Source organism: Epinephelus fuscoguttatus, linkage group LG3 (genome assembly GCF_011397635.1).
Source record: "Epinephelus fuscoguttatus linkage group LG3, E.fuscoguttatus.final_Chr_v1".
NCBI lineage: Eukaryota > Metazoa > Chordata > Actinopteri > Perciformes > Serranidae > Epinephelus > Epinephelus fuscoguttatus.
The window spans coordinates 31,224,415-31,242,111 of NC_064754.1; the positions used below are offsets into that span (position 1 = coordinate 31,224,415).

General features: G+C 41.6%; 1 protein-coding gene across 1 annotated transcript in view; it reads left to right on the forward strand.

Moving 5' to 3' along the window:
* LOC125886023 (complement C3-like) overlaps positions 1-17,447 on the forward strand; it is a 43,464-nt gene extending 26,017 nt beyond the window's left edge. Inside the window, exons 23-43 of the mRNA XM_049571924.1 lie at positions 2,022-2,085; positions 3,845-3,934; positions 4,031-4,234; positions 4,462-4,537; positions 4,684-4,843; positions 5,006-5,101; positions 8,801-8,951; positions 9,092-9,177; positions 10,114-10,191; positions 10,295-10,450; positions 10,587-10,649; positions 10,815-10,896; positions 11,008-11,056; positions 11,609-11,699; positions 12,634-12,723; positions 12,807-12,921; positions 13,132-13,221; positions 14,767-14,859; positions 14,960-15,043; positions 16,722-16,866; positions 17,163-17,447. Coding sequence (XP_049427881.1) covers positions 2,022-2,085; positions 3,845-3,934; positions 4,031-4,234; positions 4,462-4,537; positions 4,684-4,843; positions 5,006-5,101; positions 8,801-8,951; positions 9,092-9,177; positions 10,114-10,191; positions 10,295-10,450; positions 10,587-10,649; positions 10,815-10,896; positions 11,008-11,056; positions 11,609-11,699; positions 12,634-12,723; positions 12,807-12,921; positions 13,132-13,221; positions 14,767-14,859; positions 14,960-15,043; positions 16,722-16,866; positions 17,163-17,304 — 2,205 coding nt within the window. The 3' untranslated portion in view covers positions 17,305-17,447. The remainder of the gene's footprint in view (positions 1-2,021; positions 2,086-3,844; positions 3,935-4,030; positions 4,235-4,461; positions 4,538-4,683; positions 4,844-5,005; positions 5,102-8,800; positions 8,952-9,091; positions 9,178-10,113; positions 10,192-10,294; positions 10,451-10,586; positions 10,650-10,814; positions 10,897-11,007; positions 11,057-11,608; positions 11,700-12,633; positions 12,724-12,806; positions 12,922-13,131; positions 13,222-14,766; positions 14,860-14,959; positions 15,044-16,721; positions 16,867-17,162) is intronic.
* The last annotated feature ends 250 nt before the right edge of the window (positions 17,448-17,697 follow it).

The window sequence follows — 17,697 nt, forward strand, 5'->3', positions numbered from 1 at the left end:
TGTGAAGCCAACAGTTTCTAACTTGGGTTTTAAGATGGACAGTGGTTTTAAATTGGAGTGTCAAATTGGTGCAGTGGTTAAGTCCAGCTTCTTTCACCTTAGGCAGCTGGCAAAGGTTAAACCTTTTCTTGCACAAAAGCACTTTGAAATAGTAATCCATGCCTTCATCACGTCCCGGCTGGATTACTGTAACGCACATTATTTTGGAGTCAGCCAGTCTTCCCTCGCACGTCTCCAGTTGGTTCAGAACGCCACTGCTCGGCTACTAACTGGAGCACGTAAGAGGGAACACATTACGCCCATTCTGGCCTTCCTCCACTGGCTGCCCGTGCACTTTAGAATTCATTTTAAGATTCTTTTATTTGTTTTTAAATCTTTAAATGGTCTCGCCCCGCCTTACCTCTCTGAGCTGCTTCATCCCTACGCTCCTGCTCAGTGTCTCAGGTCAGCTGATCAGGTGCTCCTGGATGTACCGAGGTCTAAGCGGAAGCTCAGACGGGATAGAGCCTTTTCTGTGGTGGCCCCCAGTTTCTGGAATGATTTACCTGTCCACATTAGACTGGCCCCCTCACTGTCCGTTTTTAAAACCAGTCTTAAAACCCATTTTTACTCCTTGGCTTTCAACCCAGCATGAGACTCTGCTCTTGTTTTACTGTTTTATTGTTTTTATTGTTTGTCTTATGTTTTTATTTTTGTACAGCACTTTGTTTCAGCTGTGGTTGTTTTTAAAGTGCTCTATAAATAAAGTTGAGTTGAGTTGAGTAAATGAAATGTTGGCAGCCATCTGAGGAGAGCAGGACAGATATGTTGAGAAGGGCCACATCAAAGCACAGTGCCATTATGCACAACTTCCCACTGTGTTTACTTTATTTAAAATCATTAGAATGTTTTTGATAGCACCTTAACATCAGTTATTTAAATTTATCCAATTAAATATGATTATTTAACCCTGTCCATCCTATAAAACCACTCCCAAATGTTAGATTGTGGCTTGTAGTAGCTAGCAGAGCAATATCACAGGTCAGAGGTGTGTTTTTGGATCTCAGTCCGCAAAAAAAACCTTGTTGATATTGCTAGGAAAGTATTGTTATGCTGAAATGTATCCATTTCACCCACACCCTTCCTCTCCTGACTTAATGCTAATGAATGAGGTGTGGGTGGAGCTGAACTGTCCTGTACAGCTCTGTATCCCTCCATATTATCTCAGCTGCACCCAAATTTGAGCAGTGTCAAATCCTGACGATATGATCCGATACCTCCTGTAAATATACTTAATGCCTTATTATACAGTCATGGAGGTTAACAAACATGCTGCAGGGTACTCTGAAGTGCTAGTCATGTTTTTACAATTGATTATGAGTTTAGTTGTAACGCTTTGGATTTTAACGAACACACCCCCACCTGCCCTGGAAGACATTTTCACCTCCTGCTGCCTCCAGAAATCAACAAACATTTTGAAGGACTCATGTCACCCTGCCTATCGTCTGTTTGACCTTCTGCCCTCAAACAGACTCTATCTGACAATTAAAACATGCACAAAGATATTACCCCAAAGCCATTACTTCACTGAACATTATTATTTCATATTTATACTTATATCATGTGCAATATCTTTATTTATTTTTTTGCTGTATGTGCAGTAAATTTAACTTATTCATGTTCAAACATATTTTGGCACTGTTTGTGTGTGTGTGTGTGTGTGTGTGTGTGTGTGTATGTATGTATGTGTTTAGTGTATGAATGAATGATATCTTATCCCCTCCCGTATTATTTATTTATTACTTTTATAATGAGTTCTGTTTTATTATGTGCATTGAATTTCATTGTATTTATTTACAGTGACAGTAAAAGGAACTGAATTGAATTGAACTGAAGAGCTATAATCAGATCCCATCATAAGATCCCAAAGAATTCCCACTACCTATTCTGTTATACATAAGTTTAAAAAGTATACTTGAAAAAATAGTGAAGTTGTGATTTCTGATTTTTGTCCAATTGTGTTTTTCAATTGTGTTTTTCAGCCCGAAGGATTATTGGTAAAATCTCCCCAGATTCTAACTCTGGATCCTGTGAAAAAAGGTGCAGGTGAGTTTACAAGCTAACAATATGTAAAAATACGTAATAATTTAAAAACATATTTTGTAACATTTTAATTTACTGGCCATGAATTACATAGTAATATTACCAGAAATTGAAAAACAGTAATTCATTATTAAAGCCGCTACAAGGAACTTTTAACTGGATATGCAAAAGTCTCTCATTTCTGCTGATGTCTGTGCTTGATCTACAACAGCAAATGAGACCATCGGTGTGAAGATAAGCTATTTCTATATAGTGTATATCCATACCTTTAGGAAACTGTGTACAGGTCCGCCCCAGGTCGCTTCCAGGACGAAGCAATTTACGGCACTCAGATGGCACACATCATCTTACCTAGCTGCTTACATTTATGACTCTTATAAATAGTCGCTATTCCTCCTCTTCGACCCGATGTCCGCGGGGAATTAAAATAGCAGCAATCATCGGGTAGAAGTTCTGTGAAAGCACTGGACTCAGCAACAGTCAGCCATGTCTCAGTCACTCAGAGAAAATCCAATCCTCGGGAAGTCAGGAAATCCTTCAGGATAAACGTTTTGTTTGCTAGCGATCTAGCATTTACCAGCCCAATCCTGGCAGGAGCCGGCGGGTCAGCTGTCCGGGCAGCCACACACAGAGGCCGCAGGTTGTGCAGATTCACCCCGCGCCAGCGGGGACGAGGAGAGCAGGAGCCGCGGGGCTGGAACACCTCATCCGGGCCAACCACAGGTACCAGCCAGGTGTCAACAGGGTCCAGAGAGTGCCGAGAAATAAAGAGGCAAGGCACCGCTCCATACTCAGTCCAAGAAGCCGTGGAAGTGCTCGCCAAACAGGCCTTCAGCCTTACCAGCCGACCGCTGCGTTTACCCCAGCGGCAGTGGTGCTTACACTGGAGAGGTGGAGCTGGGGCGCGGCAGAGGTGAGCTGGGATCCCCGATAGAAGCGGGGGCCAAGTTTTCCCATTTTGTTGTTTCCTTCATCCCCAAAACAAACACATGCGCGAGCCAGGTAAGCGTCTTTACGACAATACACGCTAGAGCTCATGGGAAATGTAGGCTTCATTCCGGCAAAACACTGCCGTTTTTGTCCACAGGGTCGCCAAAATCAACTCAAAATGAAAGTTCCTTGTAGGGGCTTTAAAATATTAATCTATAGCTGGGCCGATAGTGGACAGCAGGGCAACAATGAATGCATATGCAGTTTTACGTACACAACATTGGGTGTCTGTTTACACGTCAGCATGTGCATACAGTTTGTATGATCAGTGTGGACACACATCTGCACATGTATGTGCGCACATCTGTGTCATCTGACCGTGTCTGTGGATCTGCACAGCACAGCCCTCTAAAAATCATGAAGGGCTCACCATTCACAGAACTACTGACATGTTTTTACCAGATGGTATGCAAACTATCTCAGATACAGATCACTGCCCTCCGTTGACTGCAGCAATAATACAAGAGATACATGTTTTTGTGAGCTCCTTTGTGTTTCTTGTGTTTATGTTTCTGTGACCAGTGGTCTTTAATTGTTTTCTCCATGGAGGACTATAAATTATCGAGATAAATGTGCCCTATGATACAAGATTACAAAGCTACTGATGTACAGAACCTGGGCCATTAGTTTTACTTGTTTAGTACATAATTATTCTGATCTCTTCGTAGTTAATGGCCTTTAACTATGCATCCCCATTCCATTCCCCAAGTTATTATATCTGTTATTATTTGTGAATGAATCCCAAAACATGTAAATACTTTCTGCCTTTTAGATGGTACACAACAAGAAGTTCTCAACAGTGAGATTCCTAAGACAGAGTTTGTTCCAAACACACCTTCTACCACACAGATCTCGGTGACAGGTAACATATCTTATGGCATAGCATGTGATAAAGTGACTGCAGTATTACTTCTTCTTTGGCAAATTATGACCTCACTTGTTTTGGAAATGTTCGCAGGAAAAGAGAAAGTAATTGATCTGACGAACAACATTAATTGGAGATCAATGGAAAACCTGATCTATCAGCCCTCAGGCTGTGGAGAGGAGAACATGATCCACTTGACCCTACCTGTCATTGCAATCACATATTTGGACAAAACCAACCAGTGGGAACCTGCATACATTGAGAGACGTACTGAAGCCCTCCAACACATCAGCACCGGTGGGCTCAAACGAATGCATTCCTTAGCATAGATACCTGAAATTCTGTTTAAAGCCCTTGTGTGTAAGAAAAGAAGCTCACTGACTTTGGCAGAAGTGGTATTAAAAAAGACATCTGGTAGACAGCAGTATAAACCACCTAACTGCTCAAACTGGCTTCCAATGGATGAGATTCTGTGCAGAGTTGAAAAGCTGTCAGTAGAAGAGTTGTGTATTTATTTTATCTAGGTTACAACAATCAGATTAACAACCGTAAAAATGATGGGTCCTTTGCTGCGTATCCTGATCACAAAAGCAGCGCATGGTGAGACCTGGCATGCATGAACTCATACATAAATGATGGCACACCCTCCTTTAACCTAGATTTTGACTATGTGAGAAGCGATGTTTTTCATGTACAAATAAATGAAACTAAACTATCACACCTTCTTCTCTCCTTTCCTATCTAAGGCTGACAGCTTATGTTGCCAAGGTGTTTTCCATTGCCAACAATCTGGTGGCGGTGCAAAAGGAACATATCTGTGATGCTGTTGAGTTTCTGATTCACAACGCGCAGCAACCTGGTGGCTTTTTTAGAGAAGTCGCAGCGGTGTCTCATGAAACCATGATCGTAGGTGCACTGTTATTATTAACATCAGTCTTCAACATGATTCTAAACAAAAGACCAAATCAAAATGAAAACCATTACATGTCACCGGCTGTCATTGATGAATAAACAGAATTTTAATATTGATGATGGTAATAATATGCTTGTGTTTGTGTGTGTGCGTAGGGGGATGTGCGTGGTGTAGACTCAGATGCCTCCATGACAGCCTTCTGCCTCATTGCCATGCAGGAGTCACGCATACTATGTACAGCTACTGTTAATGTGAGTATCTCATCTGTGTACAGTTTACCAACCCTACACCCCAATGGTAACTGTAACTAAGGAGGTTATGGCTCGTATTGCGTGGCAGGTCCAAAAAGGACAGCTAACCCGACCCCAGGCTTCTGGGGGTCCTAAACAAAAATTGGTTTGGGGCTAGGGTTGGGTCGGTTCTCGGTAATACCAATTCGGTTCGGTACTCCGTCTTGGACCGTTTTTTTTTTTTTTTTTTTTTTTTGAGACCGACCGGACAGCATACTCGGGCGGAGTGTACGCCGCGGAGGTCCGCCCGGTAAAAGTGGACGTCCGCAAGCCCTGTGTGCGCAAAGCACGACTGCGGGGACTCCGCTACGCGCACCAGTGTCACACAAAAGACTGTTCTGTTCTGTTCGGCATGTATTTTTCACATCGTGGGGATTTTTCACGGACATTTTTACACAGAGTCCGCTCCGCTTATAATACGCCCGTGTCTGTGAGCACCTGTGTCTGCCTCTTCACCAAGCGCACAGCAAGCAGGAGAGAGTGGGGGGTGGGGCGGGGACTGAGCTAGGGGGTGCGAGTGCGCATGTGCCGAGGCCTCTACTGTAGCCTGGAGTTTGGGAGTCGATAATGGCGAGCAATTTAGTCTCGACGAAATCAAAGAATACGCCACTATGGCAACACTTTGGCTTTGAGCCAGATGAAGGAGGCAACCCTTGTTTGCACTGATTGAGTAAGCTGCAAAATTTATTTGTAAGGAATAAAAGAAACAACTTGTTACTGTCACTCGGTTGTCGTTTTTTATTTTAAATGAGTCAATTGCGCCCCTAAGTGGCGAAAATCCGGTATTACCGACTTGATGTTTTTTTTTGTTTGTTTGTTTTGTTTTGTTTTGTTTTGTTTTGTTTTTGTTTGTTTTTTTTACAAAAAACAGAACTTTTTTTTTTTTTCCTCATACCGACCCAACCCTATTGGGGCCATCGTAACTGTAACATGTTGCCACTTATGTAGCACTGAATCAACTTGTGTAATAGTTTAAGTGCACATAATATACAAATAAGCATATCAAGACTAAGTGGGACCTATTAGCAGCAACACTATCTTTAAATAGACCACAGTAAATATAGCATTTGTCCATTGCCCCCTAACCCCATGACTGGTCCTTCCCAGGACAATTTGATTGATCTGGTGAAAGGCTGATTCATATTTTAGTGTTGTGTTTTCAGTAGAAAGGGCTGAATCTCATCTGTCCTCATGGTAAAATGTTGGAATGTAGTAAGGATTGTTGAAGCGAAAATCTGTGCCTGGAATTGGGCCAGATGGCTCCCGACCTCGCTCTTTTCTTCTCGAACGGACTTTCTTTGTCTTCCATTAGATATCAAAAACTCAAATACTCAGAGGTCAAAAAATCACTGGAGACACGTAGAATCAGATGCAACTGAGTTTAAAGTGCTCGCTGGCAACAAACACATCACAACTCAATGAGTCAAGCTCCGGAGCAAGACTGAAGCTTCACTTTCTGCACTGCTCCCTTTTATACTGGCGAGGATTCGAGAGAATCTCCACCTTTTTCCTTTAGTCCATCCTACCCACTGGTGGCAGGCCTTTTTGCCTTTGCAGACAGACATGCCTGGACATGCCCAGACATGTCCTAATGGTGTAATCTTTTTCTCCCAGCCTGGAAATCCCCAAACTCTCCCACCATTAGGTTTGACCTCGGGTTCACCCTATTTTTTTAAAAACATATGGAACTTGGGGACTTTTCCTATACAGTCCCTTGTGCCTTGTGTGTGTCTACTATTACAGTTCCAGGCAATACATGGTATGGTATGTGTGTGTTTTCAATATATGAATACTCAAACTTGTGTAAAAGTGCTTTGCCTTACATGGATACATAAAACATGGTTACATGAACTCCAACCTTAATCAACTTGTGCAAAATAAAACATTTACCTGATTAGTGATTAAATCTTACACTACAGGATATGACACAACTAAGTGTCTACATACAGATATTTTTACAAACATATTTGCCTCAACATCTTGGCATAACTCTCATTCACACACAAACAGAGTTTTGGGTCTCTAAAACAGAGATTTTTTAAAACACCTTCTAAGGTGCAGTTTTTCAAAACTCTGGTTACTGTGTATCTGTGTGGACATGGAAAAAAGAGCATTTGGGACACGTTGATGTCATCTCCTGAGTTTATGCATGTCCATAGTTGCTTTGTAATGAGGATGCACTAGAAACAACAACTACAATGGTGGACCACCAGTTTGCTCTAACCTCTGGCACCCCATTGACTTTTCCACATCACAGCAAATGATCCCAATGAGGTACTGAACACCTGAGCAATGAGCAGGCAGATGGCTGCTGGTCTGACCATTACTTCATCCACTCCGTCATGTCCATTTGTCTCCAACGAAAAAGAAGGGTACAGAAAAAATGGCCAGATGACACCATCTTTTGACAAAAGTCTCAGACTGTACTCAGTAAGGAACTGCCCAAGTAGTGTCCTGAAGACACTCCCCCAATCCCAAGTGGTGTCCCAATTCTCCGTCAGGTTAGCTCTTAACCTGATGGAGAATTGGGACACCACTTCCCTTCATGTGAATGTGCAAAACTAATGGGAAGGGCTAAGACAAGGGCTAAGGGGAAGAAATGGAATTGGTCCTTGCTCTGTAAGGGCTTGAGTCAACGAGTCTATAAGGGATCCATTTGGGATTGGGGGACTGAGACACACTGCAGTATGCTTAAGTTTGTCATTTTCATGGCTTAAGAAGCATCTTGGACACAAAGCCAAAATCAAACCCAAACCAACCAACCAAAACCTCATCAACGCTGGCATCCTTTGTCACATGGCAGAAATACATAAATTGCACACATAAAAGAGCACTCAATGCAAAAGCAGTCACTCAAAGGGCAGGTTAGGGAACTGAAGAACCAGTGGAGGACAAAGAAAGTCCTAGAGATCCAACAGCCAGCAGACTGCAAGGGCACTAACCAACTTCAAGAAAAGTATCAAAGACCAAAACCAACCACCCTACATGGCCCTTATTTTTTGTACAGCATTGATGAGGAAAGTTATCACGGTCCCTGCAGTCCCAGCAGGGTTTTCGCATGGCTGAGAAGAAGGGTTTTTGAGAATCACAATCTCAAGGCCAAAACCAAATTTCTGGTCTTAAAGTTGATAGTGCTGCCCACTTTACTGAACAAATTCAGTAACATGGATCACGTGAGCAGACAACTGAAACCTCTAGATGCTCACTAGCAGAGGTGCTTTAGGAGAATTCTCAACATCTATGGCAGGGTAGATGCACTAACTTCAGTGTCCCCAAGGAGGCCAGTCTACCCACCATTGCTGCCCCTGTCACACACCAACTCATGATCCACATTCCCTACTCTCAGCTGCCAAAGCAATTTCTCTTCTCCCAGCTTTAGACAGGTCACCATGTCCCAGGAGGACAAATGAAAACCATAACCTCCACCATGTTGCAGAAGTCAAGAATGGCCTCCGAAAGAAAAAAACATAATAAAAAATGCCCAAACCACACAAAAACCTCTATCTCACACCCCCTTGATATGCGGATCTAGGATTGGCCTCTTGGACCACCTGAGGACCCACAAGGATTAAGCTTGTCAGATTCAGGAATCTCTACAATTTATATGTTCTCCCATTATTCTCCTTTTCCTCACTTTCTTTGTTTTTTCCTTATGCTCAGGGTCTGCAAGGCAGTATAGAAAAAGCAGCAGCCTATCTGGAGAAGCGTCTGCCCAGCTTAATCAACCCATATGCTGTTGCCATAACATCATATGCCCTGGCCAATGAAAACAAACTGAACCAGGAGAGCCTCTTGAAGTTTGCTTCCCCAGGTTTCTTTATGCAATATACACATACATCTTCCGAGAAAAAGTGTAGTGTAATAGCATTGTTAAAGTAACAGTAGAACATATCTTGGCTTGTCAGAAGTATAGAATAGTAATGCATTTACATGTGTCTGTGATTTCCTTAGATTTGTCCCACTGGCCGACACCTAGGGGACGTGTTTACACATTAGAGGCCACAGCTTACGCTCTTCTGGCTCTGGTCAAGGCCAAGGTGAGCATGTCCTACTTATCTGTATCAACAGAGCATGCTATAAAATCATTCAGTGGAGTTATCTTTTATGGTACCACACTACAGGGTAGAAGATTGGTCACTGCAAAGCCTCTGAGCCCTGACAACACTGCTGACATCATAGTTGCTTCTATATGGATAACCAAAGGCATATTTCTTGCTAGGTAGTAAAGAATAAAATCCCATTGTAGAGACTTACAACTGAGCCAAGTCTCACTCCAAAGTCATCGAAATCTGGCGCTTGGGCAGTGACTTGTGGCATCAGAAACCACCAAAAAAAAGGGTGTCCTTTAATGTCGGCACGGTATGCGGCTGGTTGCCCTTATAGTTTAAAGGCGCCTGGTGGCATCAGGGGGAAATGCTGTAGGACAAGGATGAAAGCTTAGGCGGTGAAGGTCAGTGGATGGGTCCAACAAACACCAACTTTCAGCCTAGAGATTGGTGTTTGCATCCTGTAAGTTTCTAAAGCCAGAGCCCCCTTCCACCAAACTTGCCGTGTTGTACCAATGTATGTTCATTTTGAAAGAGACTGTATGTAAGCGTTAAATTTCCTGTGAAAACTGAAGTGTATTTTGAAAGAATACAATGCATGTAACAGGCAGTACTAGACACAGAGTCCCAGAACGTCAACAACCAACACACCCAGGGTACCTTGCACATCGTATGTGGACGTAGAAAGTCCATGACCAAATGTCAATATGTGATGAGGTCGGAGTGAGAATATGTTGTACCTCTTGTTTAAGTGAAGTAATCTATCACAGAGACAAGATAAACATTTTTGTTAAACGCAGACATTACAGACAAGTCCCGAAATCTAAGGTATGCTTTGGAAATATACATGGATGTATAACAATAAGGGATCAAAATGATATTTCTATTATATAACAACCTTTGTCTCCAACCCCTCTGTTAATAAAGGCCTACGAAGAAGCCATACCTATTGTGAGATGGTTCAACAAACAGCGGAGAGTGAAGGGAGGCTATGGATCAACTCAGGTAACCCAGACCTCCAGCTATCGATCTATCTATCTTTTCGCACTGTTTCAATTCTTTGCTGGGATCAAACTACTTCATTTTCCTTCTCTCCCACACTCTCTAGGCTACTATACTCGTGTACCAGGCTGTAGCAGAGTACTGGGCCAGTGCTAAAGAACCAGAGTATGACCTGAATGTGGACATCTTGTTGCCGGGCAGGTCTAGGCCTATCAAGTACAACCTCAACAGGGAAAACCACTATGGCACCAGAACATCTAAAGTCAGAACACACACAAACACACAATGTTTCATTAACATCATCATCCATGAAGTTTTCTGTATGTTTCTCCTGCTTATACGTGTGTGTGTGTGTGTGTGTGTGTGTGTGTGTGTGTTGCACATTGAAATTCCCCCAGATCAATGAAATAAACCGGAATGTGAAAGTGACTGCCACAGGCACAGGAGAAGCAGTGCTAACGGTACATAAAAAACACTAATTTAGTTCTGAGTTTTATCATCTGTTGATTATTGATATGTCCTTTTTAGATAAGAACAAAGACATTTAAATAACCTCACGTGGACAGTACTATTAAGTCTGTAAGCCTATTGACATTATCACAATGCATTTAATGTCTGTGTAACAGATGGTGTCGCTGTATTACGCTCTACCGAAAGAAAAGGAGAGTGACTGTCAGAGGTTTAACTTGTCAGTGCAGCTCCTTCCAGGTAATTTGGTGCCCTCTGTCTCATTGCTCACATTAATCTATTTTGTATTGACATCTGCCTCCTTTTCTTATGAGAAAAGATTAATTTTCATCCAAATTTTTGTTCCTCCAGAGAAAATGGCCGAGGATGAGAAGATATACAGGCTGAAAATAACGGTTTTGTAAGTACATAAAAGAAATCATATAAATAAACATTAGATTTAAATGGCTATTTCTGATTTTCAATTTATTTCCATTATCATCTTTTCGGTGTTGCTATTGTTTTTAGTAGCCCCATGTCCCTGATTTTGTCATTATCCCTTCCCAGTATAGCAACTTTTTTTGCTTTCATTTCTCATGTTTTCAAAAAATAGAAATGTTGCAGATATCATGGTCACATATTTTTTTGAATTTGTCCGACTCACTTTAAACTCAATTGAACATCCATAGATTCCAAACCATTTGGCAGCTGGTCTGAAGCTGTTGATTGTATCACGCAATCTTGCAGTTATCAAGTTAAATTTCTTGTCGAGTTCTTGTCCAGATTTAAAGTTAAGTATTATCTTTAGAAAAAGCAGTTAATTTTCACCACCAAGTTCAATTTTCTCAAAAAATATTGTTTTGTCACAGTTTATAACTATATAGCTTTATAACAGTTATGTATTGTAATATTTGATAATATTTTACTACCAATACATTCCTTATTTTATCTATTCATTCCATTTTCTGCACAGGTATAAAGACAGGGAGCGCGATGCATCCATGACAATCTTGGATATTGGCATGCTAACTGGCTTCACCCCTAACACGAATGATTTGAGCTTAGTAAGACACACACACACACACACACACACACACACACACACACACACACACACACACAAAAGGTCCCTCTTCGTCGTTATCAAAAAAATGATACAATGTTATGTTTGGACGCACAGTTTACATATACACTTATCAGCCAAAACATTGAAACCACTGACAGGTTAAGTAAATAACACTGATCATCCCATTACAATTTTCTAATGAAAACCTTTGGTCCTGACATGCATGTGGATGCCTTTTGACATGCACCACCCACCCAAACACCTTTGCAAACTAAGTACACCCCCTCATAGCAATGGCACTCCCCAATGGCAGTGGCCCCCCAGCATGACAATGTGCCATGCCATGCAGCAAAAAGGAGAAATGTCACAAAGAGCTCAAGGCATCAACTGGGCTTCCAAATTTCCCAGATCCCAATCTGAGGTACTCCTGATCTATCTTGGATTGGATTTGGCTCTGACCTGTTGAGAGATGGACGTAGGACCTCTGAGGGTGTCCCGTGGTGTCTGGCAGATCCTTTGAGTCAAGTGGGTTGCGAGGTGGTGTGCCTGCACTTCCTACGGATGCTCAATCAGATTGGGATCTGGCTAATTTGAATGCCAGGTTGACGCCATGAGCTCTTTGTCATATCCTTGGACACCTCCTAAGCCGTTTTTGGCATGGTGCATTGTCCTGCTGGTGGGGGGCACTGCTATCTGAGAGTTACATTACCATAAGGGGGGTATACTTGGTCTGCAATGGTGTTTGATTAGATGGTGCCAGTCAAGTGGCATCCACATGAATACCAGGACCCAAGATTTCTCAGCAGAGCATTATGACTTGATGATCAATGTTAATCACTTCATCTGTCAGTGGTTTTAATGTTTTGGCTGATCGGTTTATATACACACATATATATATGTGTGTGTGTGTGTGTATGTGTGTGTGTTTGTAGTTAGCCCAAGGACGTGCTCGCACCATTGCAAAGTATTCGGTAAACCCCGCCCAGTCAGAAAGAAGCTCACTCATAATCCACCTGGACAAGGTAAGACATGACTGTTTCCTGCCTCTATACTATTTCTGTCTGCCTTGTTCTTTTTTTTATCTCTACCTCACATTTGTCTGCAGGTTTCTCACACAAGACCAGAGGAGATCATTTTTAGGATTCATCAGAAGATGAAAGTGGGAGTCTTACAACCAGCTGCCGTGTCTGTCTATGAGTTTAACCATGAAAACAGTAACCGTGAGTCTCAGAGACACCCAGAAATATATGCTCTGCCTCTGACACACAAACAAACGCGGACCAGGTTAAAGGATTATTATTTGCTGCCAGTAGATCAGTGTATATAGCACAGTGGTTAAGAGTGTGTTTTCACATTCTCCAGATATACAATCCTGCTGTGAGCCCAGAATATCCTGCAAGTATTTTTTGTTTTTTTCTTTCCCACTGCAGAAACACATTGTGTGAAGTTCTACCATCCAGAGAGGAGAGGTGGTGAGCTACTGCGAATCTGTAGAAATGATGAATGCACATGTGCAGAAGGTAAACAAGATGATGTCTAACTAAAGACTGAGGCTGTATATGCATAATTGTGCATCTCAAATCTTGACTGAATAACTCATGAATATTCTTAAATTGTGACTTAGATAGAGCAGCACTCACCCATCAACTCATACAAACACATATCTTATTTAATCAGGCCGTCAGTTGTATATTTTATGGAAGCTGAGAACGGCCGTGCTTGCTGTTATTTTTCCAGCGACATTATCTCGAGATCAAATTAGTTATTTCATTTTATCAAGATAAAGCTTGTTTTCTCGTATTGATAGATTAATTTATGTCGATATTTGAGAAAATTTGTAGAAAAGACTCCCGCACACTGTCTAACTTACAAAAATAATTTTAGTGCTGCTGCAGCATTTCAGAGACTAGACCTTCATCACGCAAACAGTTTTGTTACCATTTCATAGGTAAATTCTTGAGAATAAATGCTTGAATTCTTATTGTTAACTTGCAATCTCTCAAAAAACACACATCCAAATCCTGGACGTACATAACAAAAATGAACTTACAGGGGTACGTTTAAATCAAGAATAGGTATCAATACACAAAAGAATACTTGATAATAATGCTACAAAGCCTCCACAATGTCACAGAGTAAAAATTACATCCAAATATGCCAGACAATGGTCAAACTACACTCTGCCCTACTGAAGAAACAAAAGGCTGATTTCTCTCGACAACAAGATCATTTATCATAAGAAAACAACATCTGTTTTCTCAAGATCACAGGGTGATAATAGAGAACTTAGTGTTAGACCTTGTTTGAAGCACTAGAGCCAAAGCATGAGAGACAACCAGAATTTATATTCCCCCATTTTCAGGTGTTACGGCAATAAAGTGGTAAAATGGTGTCCTCTTGTGTGCACAAGAGGTTACCACAGGCTCCATCCACATCGAGATTGCAGTTACGTGTATTACGAGCGTGCCAAATGCACTTTAGGTGCATTTTCTTTAGGCCAGACTCCCTTGGCACACCTGTGGCACACTTGGGCTCGGGGTGAGATGAGAAAGAATACATTATGATATGACAAGCGTGGCTTAGATTGAAACCCGAACAATCTTTATCACATCATCTTGCTCGTCACAACAACACATCTCCCTGTATTATAAACAAAAATGTGGAGCTCCAGCTGACATTTTGGCCAGCCTTGTTTAGAAAAAGATGACACATGCAGCTGTTAGCCCAGTACCCAGTGTTTAGGTGCAACACTGGCAAGAACAGAGGATCCTGTGGGAGTTTAAGTGGAGCAATAAATTTTAAGTGATTCACAATTTTTCTTGGAGCTGTGTGAACTTTTTTTAACGAGTCTGTCTCCAACATACCTGTTGATGTGCAGAAGAAACTGCAAAGAATGATTCATCAAAACAACATGTTTGATGTGTACATAAGCAACCGGAGGAACAGTTATTTTACAATAGTCTGATGCTGGTTGCACAAATGGAACCAGCAGATCTGCCGTGCGTAATTGTGGCTTTACAGTGCGCAACATCAGTATTTACTTTGTGTCTACTGTTTATTTCCAGAGAACTGTGGTGTACTAAAGAAGGGCAACGTCAGCAATGTGGAGCGCACAGCTAAGAGCTGTGAGACTAAAGTGAGCAGTAATATAGATTTTGGTAAGAGTTTCTGTATGTTTTTGTGCGTGACTGAGAAATTACAAGAACAAGTAAGCAATGGAGCCAGTGAGCTAACAACATGCAATTTGTCTTTCCTCAGTGTACAAAGTGAGAGTGGAAGATTTTATAGATGGCTTGTCCACGGACATTTACACAGTGCTGGTACTGGAAGTCATCAAAGAAGGTGGGTATTTCCATCTTTGAACGTAAAGTACCTCAAAGGTGAGATACCACATTTCAGTCGTAAGTGCTATATCGTAGGCAACTGGACTTGCTTGCGTTTCTTGAAGATGTTTTGCCTCTCATCCAAGAAGCTTCTTCAGTTCTAAATGACTGGTACGAAGTTGCAGGCTATAAACCCTGTGTGGGTGGGAACCTTTGCAGAGTCAGAGAAGGGACACTCCTTTGAGGACAACAATGTGCACATCTTGGCCATGGAGGAAAGATGGTTTGAAGGAGGAGTAAAAGAAGCCATCTACGTTAAGCTGGAATGACCATCGTTAAACAGAGGGGGCGGCTTATGACACTATTTATCCCCCACCTACAGTGCAGTCTTGGGATCCCTCCCCAGATGACTTCACGCCCATTTACCCCAGGTCCCACCTGACCCTAACGACTCACATGGTAGCCAGGTGGGTCAACGGCTCACATTATGACCTTCACGACTCTGAAACTAAGAGCTCACGTGACCCCTACAACTCTGCAAGGGTTCCCACCCACACAGGGTTTACAGCCTGCAACTTCCTACCAGTCATTTAGACCTGAAGAAGTTTCTTGGATGAGAGGCGAAACGTCTTCAAGAAACACAAGCAAGTCCAGTTGCCTACGATACAGCACTTACGATGACCATGACCTGGATGACTGAGAATCTTCACCAATACATTTCAATCCCTTTCTGATTTTGACGTTCACTTCAGATCTCCCCAGAGCTGCTTCCAGCCACAATTATACTGGGAGTACGTGAGAATTCAAAAGTAATGTTTCGAAGTTGTGCTTGTTGTTAGGCATCTAATATGTTTAAAGGAAAAATGTAGTTGATTACATGTTGCTCTGATCATCACTTCTATCAGATATGATCGTACTCACCAAAATAAAAGCTGTGATCTGAGCCCAAAATCTGCTGAACACAGAAGTATTGCTAGTTTTAAACTAGAAGAGCCCTCAGAGATCGCAGACCTCCTCCAAGGCCATATGCCCTATACCACAATGTTGACGATGCATACGTAATCCAAACTTCCCTGTCCTTAGTTTCGGTAGCCGGTGGGCAGCATATGCATGTTAGTCCCCCCACTTTCATGTCCCTACCAGCTAGCTGATCAACTGGTGTAACATTTTTCAAACTGGTTTGATATTAAGCCAAACACTGGACCGGAACCACTACTATCTAGTCACACTTGACTCAGCAACCCCTCTTGAGTGGAACATAATGACACTCTGTCCTGACAGTCAATGAGCATCCAAATATCATGTCATATCACATAAAATCAGAGCTGTCCGTCCACACGAAATCCATTATTCACGTCTGTTTCATCATGTAAACAAACCACACAAATATGCCGCTATTTCGGCCCAGTAACCTCTATGTTTGCTTGTGATGTCCGAGATAGCCAAGTGCAGGCAATCAAGACTATCAATGTCGTATATTTCAAGTTAAACAAAAGGGCAAAATAATTTGACCATTTCTTCTTTGACCCATGCTACACCCCTTTACTAAGTTTCATGAAAATCAGGCCAGCACTTTTCCCTAATCCTGAAGATAAACAAACAAACATACTGAACCAAAAGCATGACCTCTTTGGTGGATGTAATAAACCATAGTTTTCTGTTAAGTATGTTCTCTCTGTTCTTTGTTTTAACCACAGGAAATGATGACGTAGGCCCTCTGAATAAACAGCGCACATTCCTCAGTTATCGGCACTGCAGAAAGACTTTAGGTCTGAGCAAAGGCAAAACCTACCTTATCATGGGTGCATCCAAAGATATTTACACAGACCAACAGAGACAATTGTAAGTTCGTTGCATCTGTGCATGTGTGGTGTGTTTGTTCCATCTGTAATATTGTCAGCATTTAAAACATTTTACCTGTCTGTGTTTTGTGTTGCTAAAGTACATACTCGCATGCAAATCATGCTTATCTTTATCAGTTTTCGTAGTGTTGTTTGTGAGTAATTATTATTTATCTTTTTTTTTATTTTTTTGACTTTGTACTTGCCATTATTCTTCTGGTCATTCCTTTTTCATTATTCCTGCAGTTAGAGAGAGCTGTTTACATGAAAACCCAGTGTTTCTTTCACTTTCTCTAGGTATCAGTACGTGCTGAGTGAGAGAAACTGGATCGAGTACTGGCCCACAGATGCAGAGTGTAAAACCGCTGTATACAAGCCTACCTGTGCAGGCATATTGGAGATGGCCCAGAAGTACACACGAGATGGATGTCAGCAGTAGTGAAGCTTAAGGAAATAAAATGTTCTGTTCAAATTGTTTTTATTTGGCATTATTCTGTAATGCTTAAGATTAGAGTTTGAAAATGGAAGTGTTAACATGTAGTACATACGGATTATCAATAAAATACTTACAGAGAACCTATACTGGGTGGTCAAAAGTGTACCGTAAGTAAGTGGGAAGAGGACAAAGGGTGAGTACTTTACTTTATGAGATAAATTACACCATAAGCACCTACATGTCTAAAAGTTACACTGTGCAGTACTATCAGAAACAAACAGAGTAAAAAAAAAAAAAAAAAGACAAATTGCCTACTTGCCAAATTTTGGATCACCAACAAGATGATCAAAAATGTTATTAGTTAAGTTGAATAAGTTGAAGGACCTTTTTACCTCA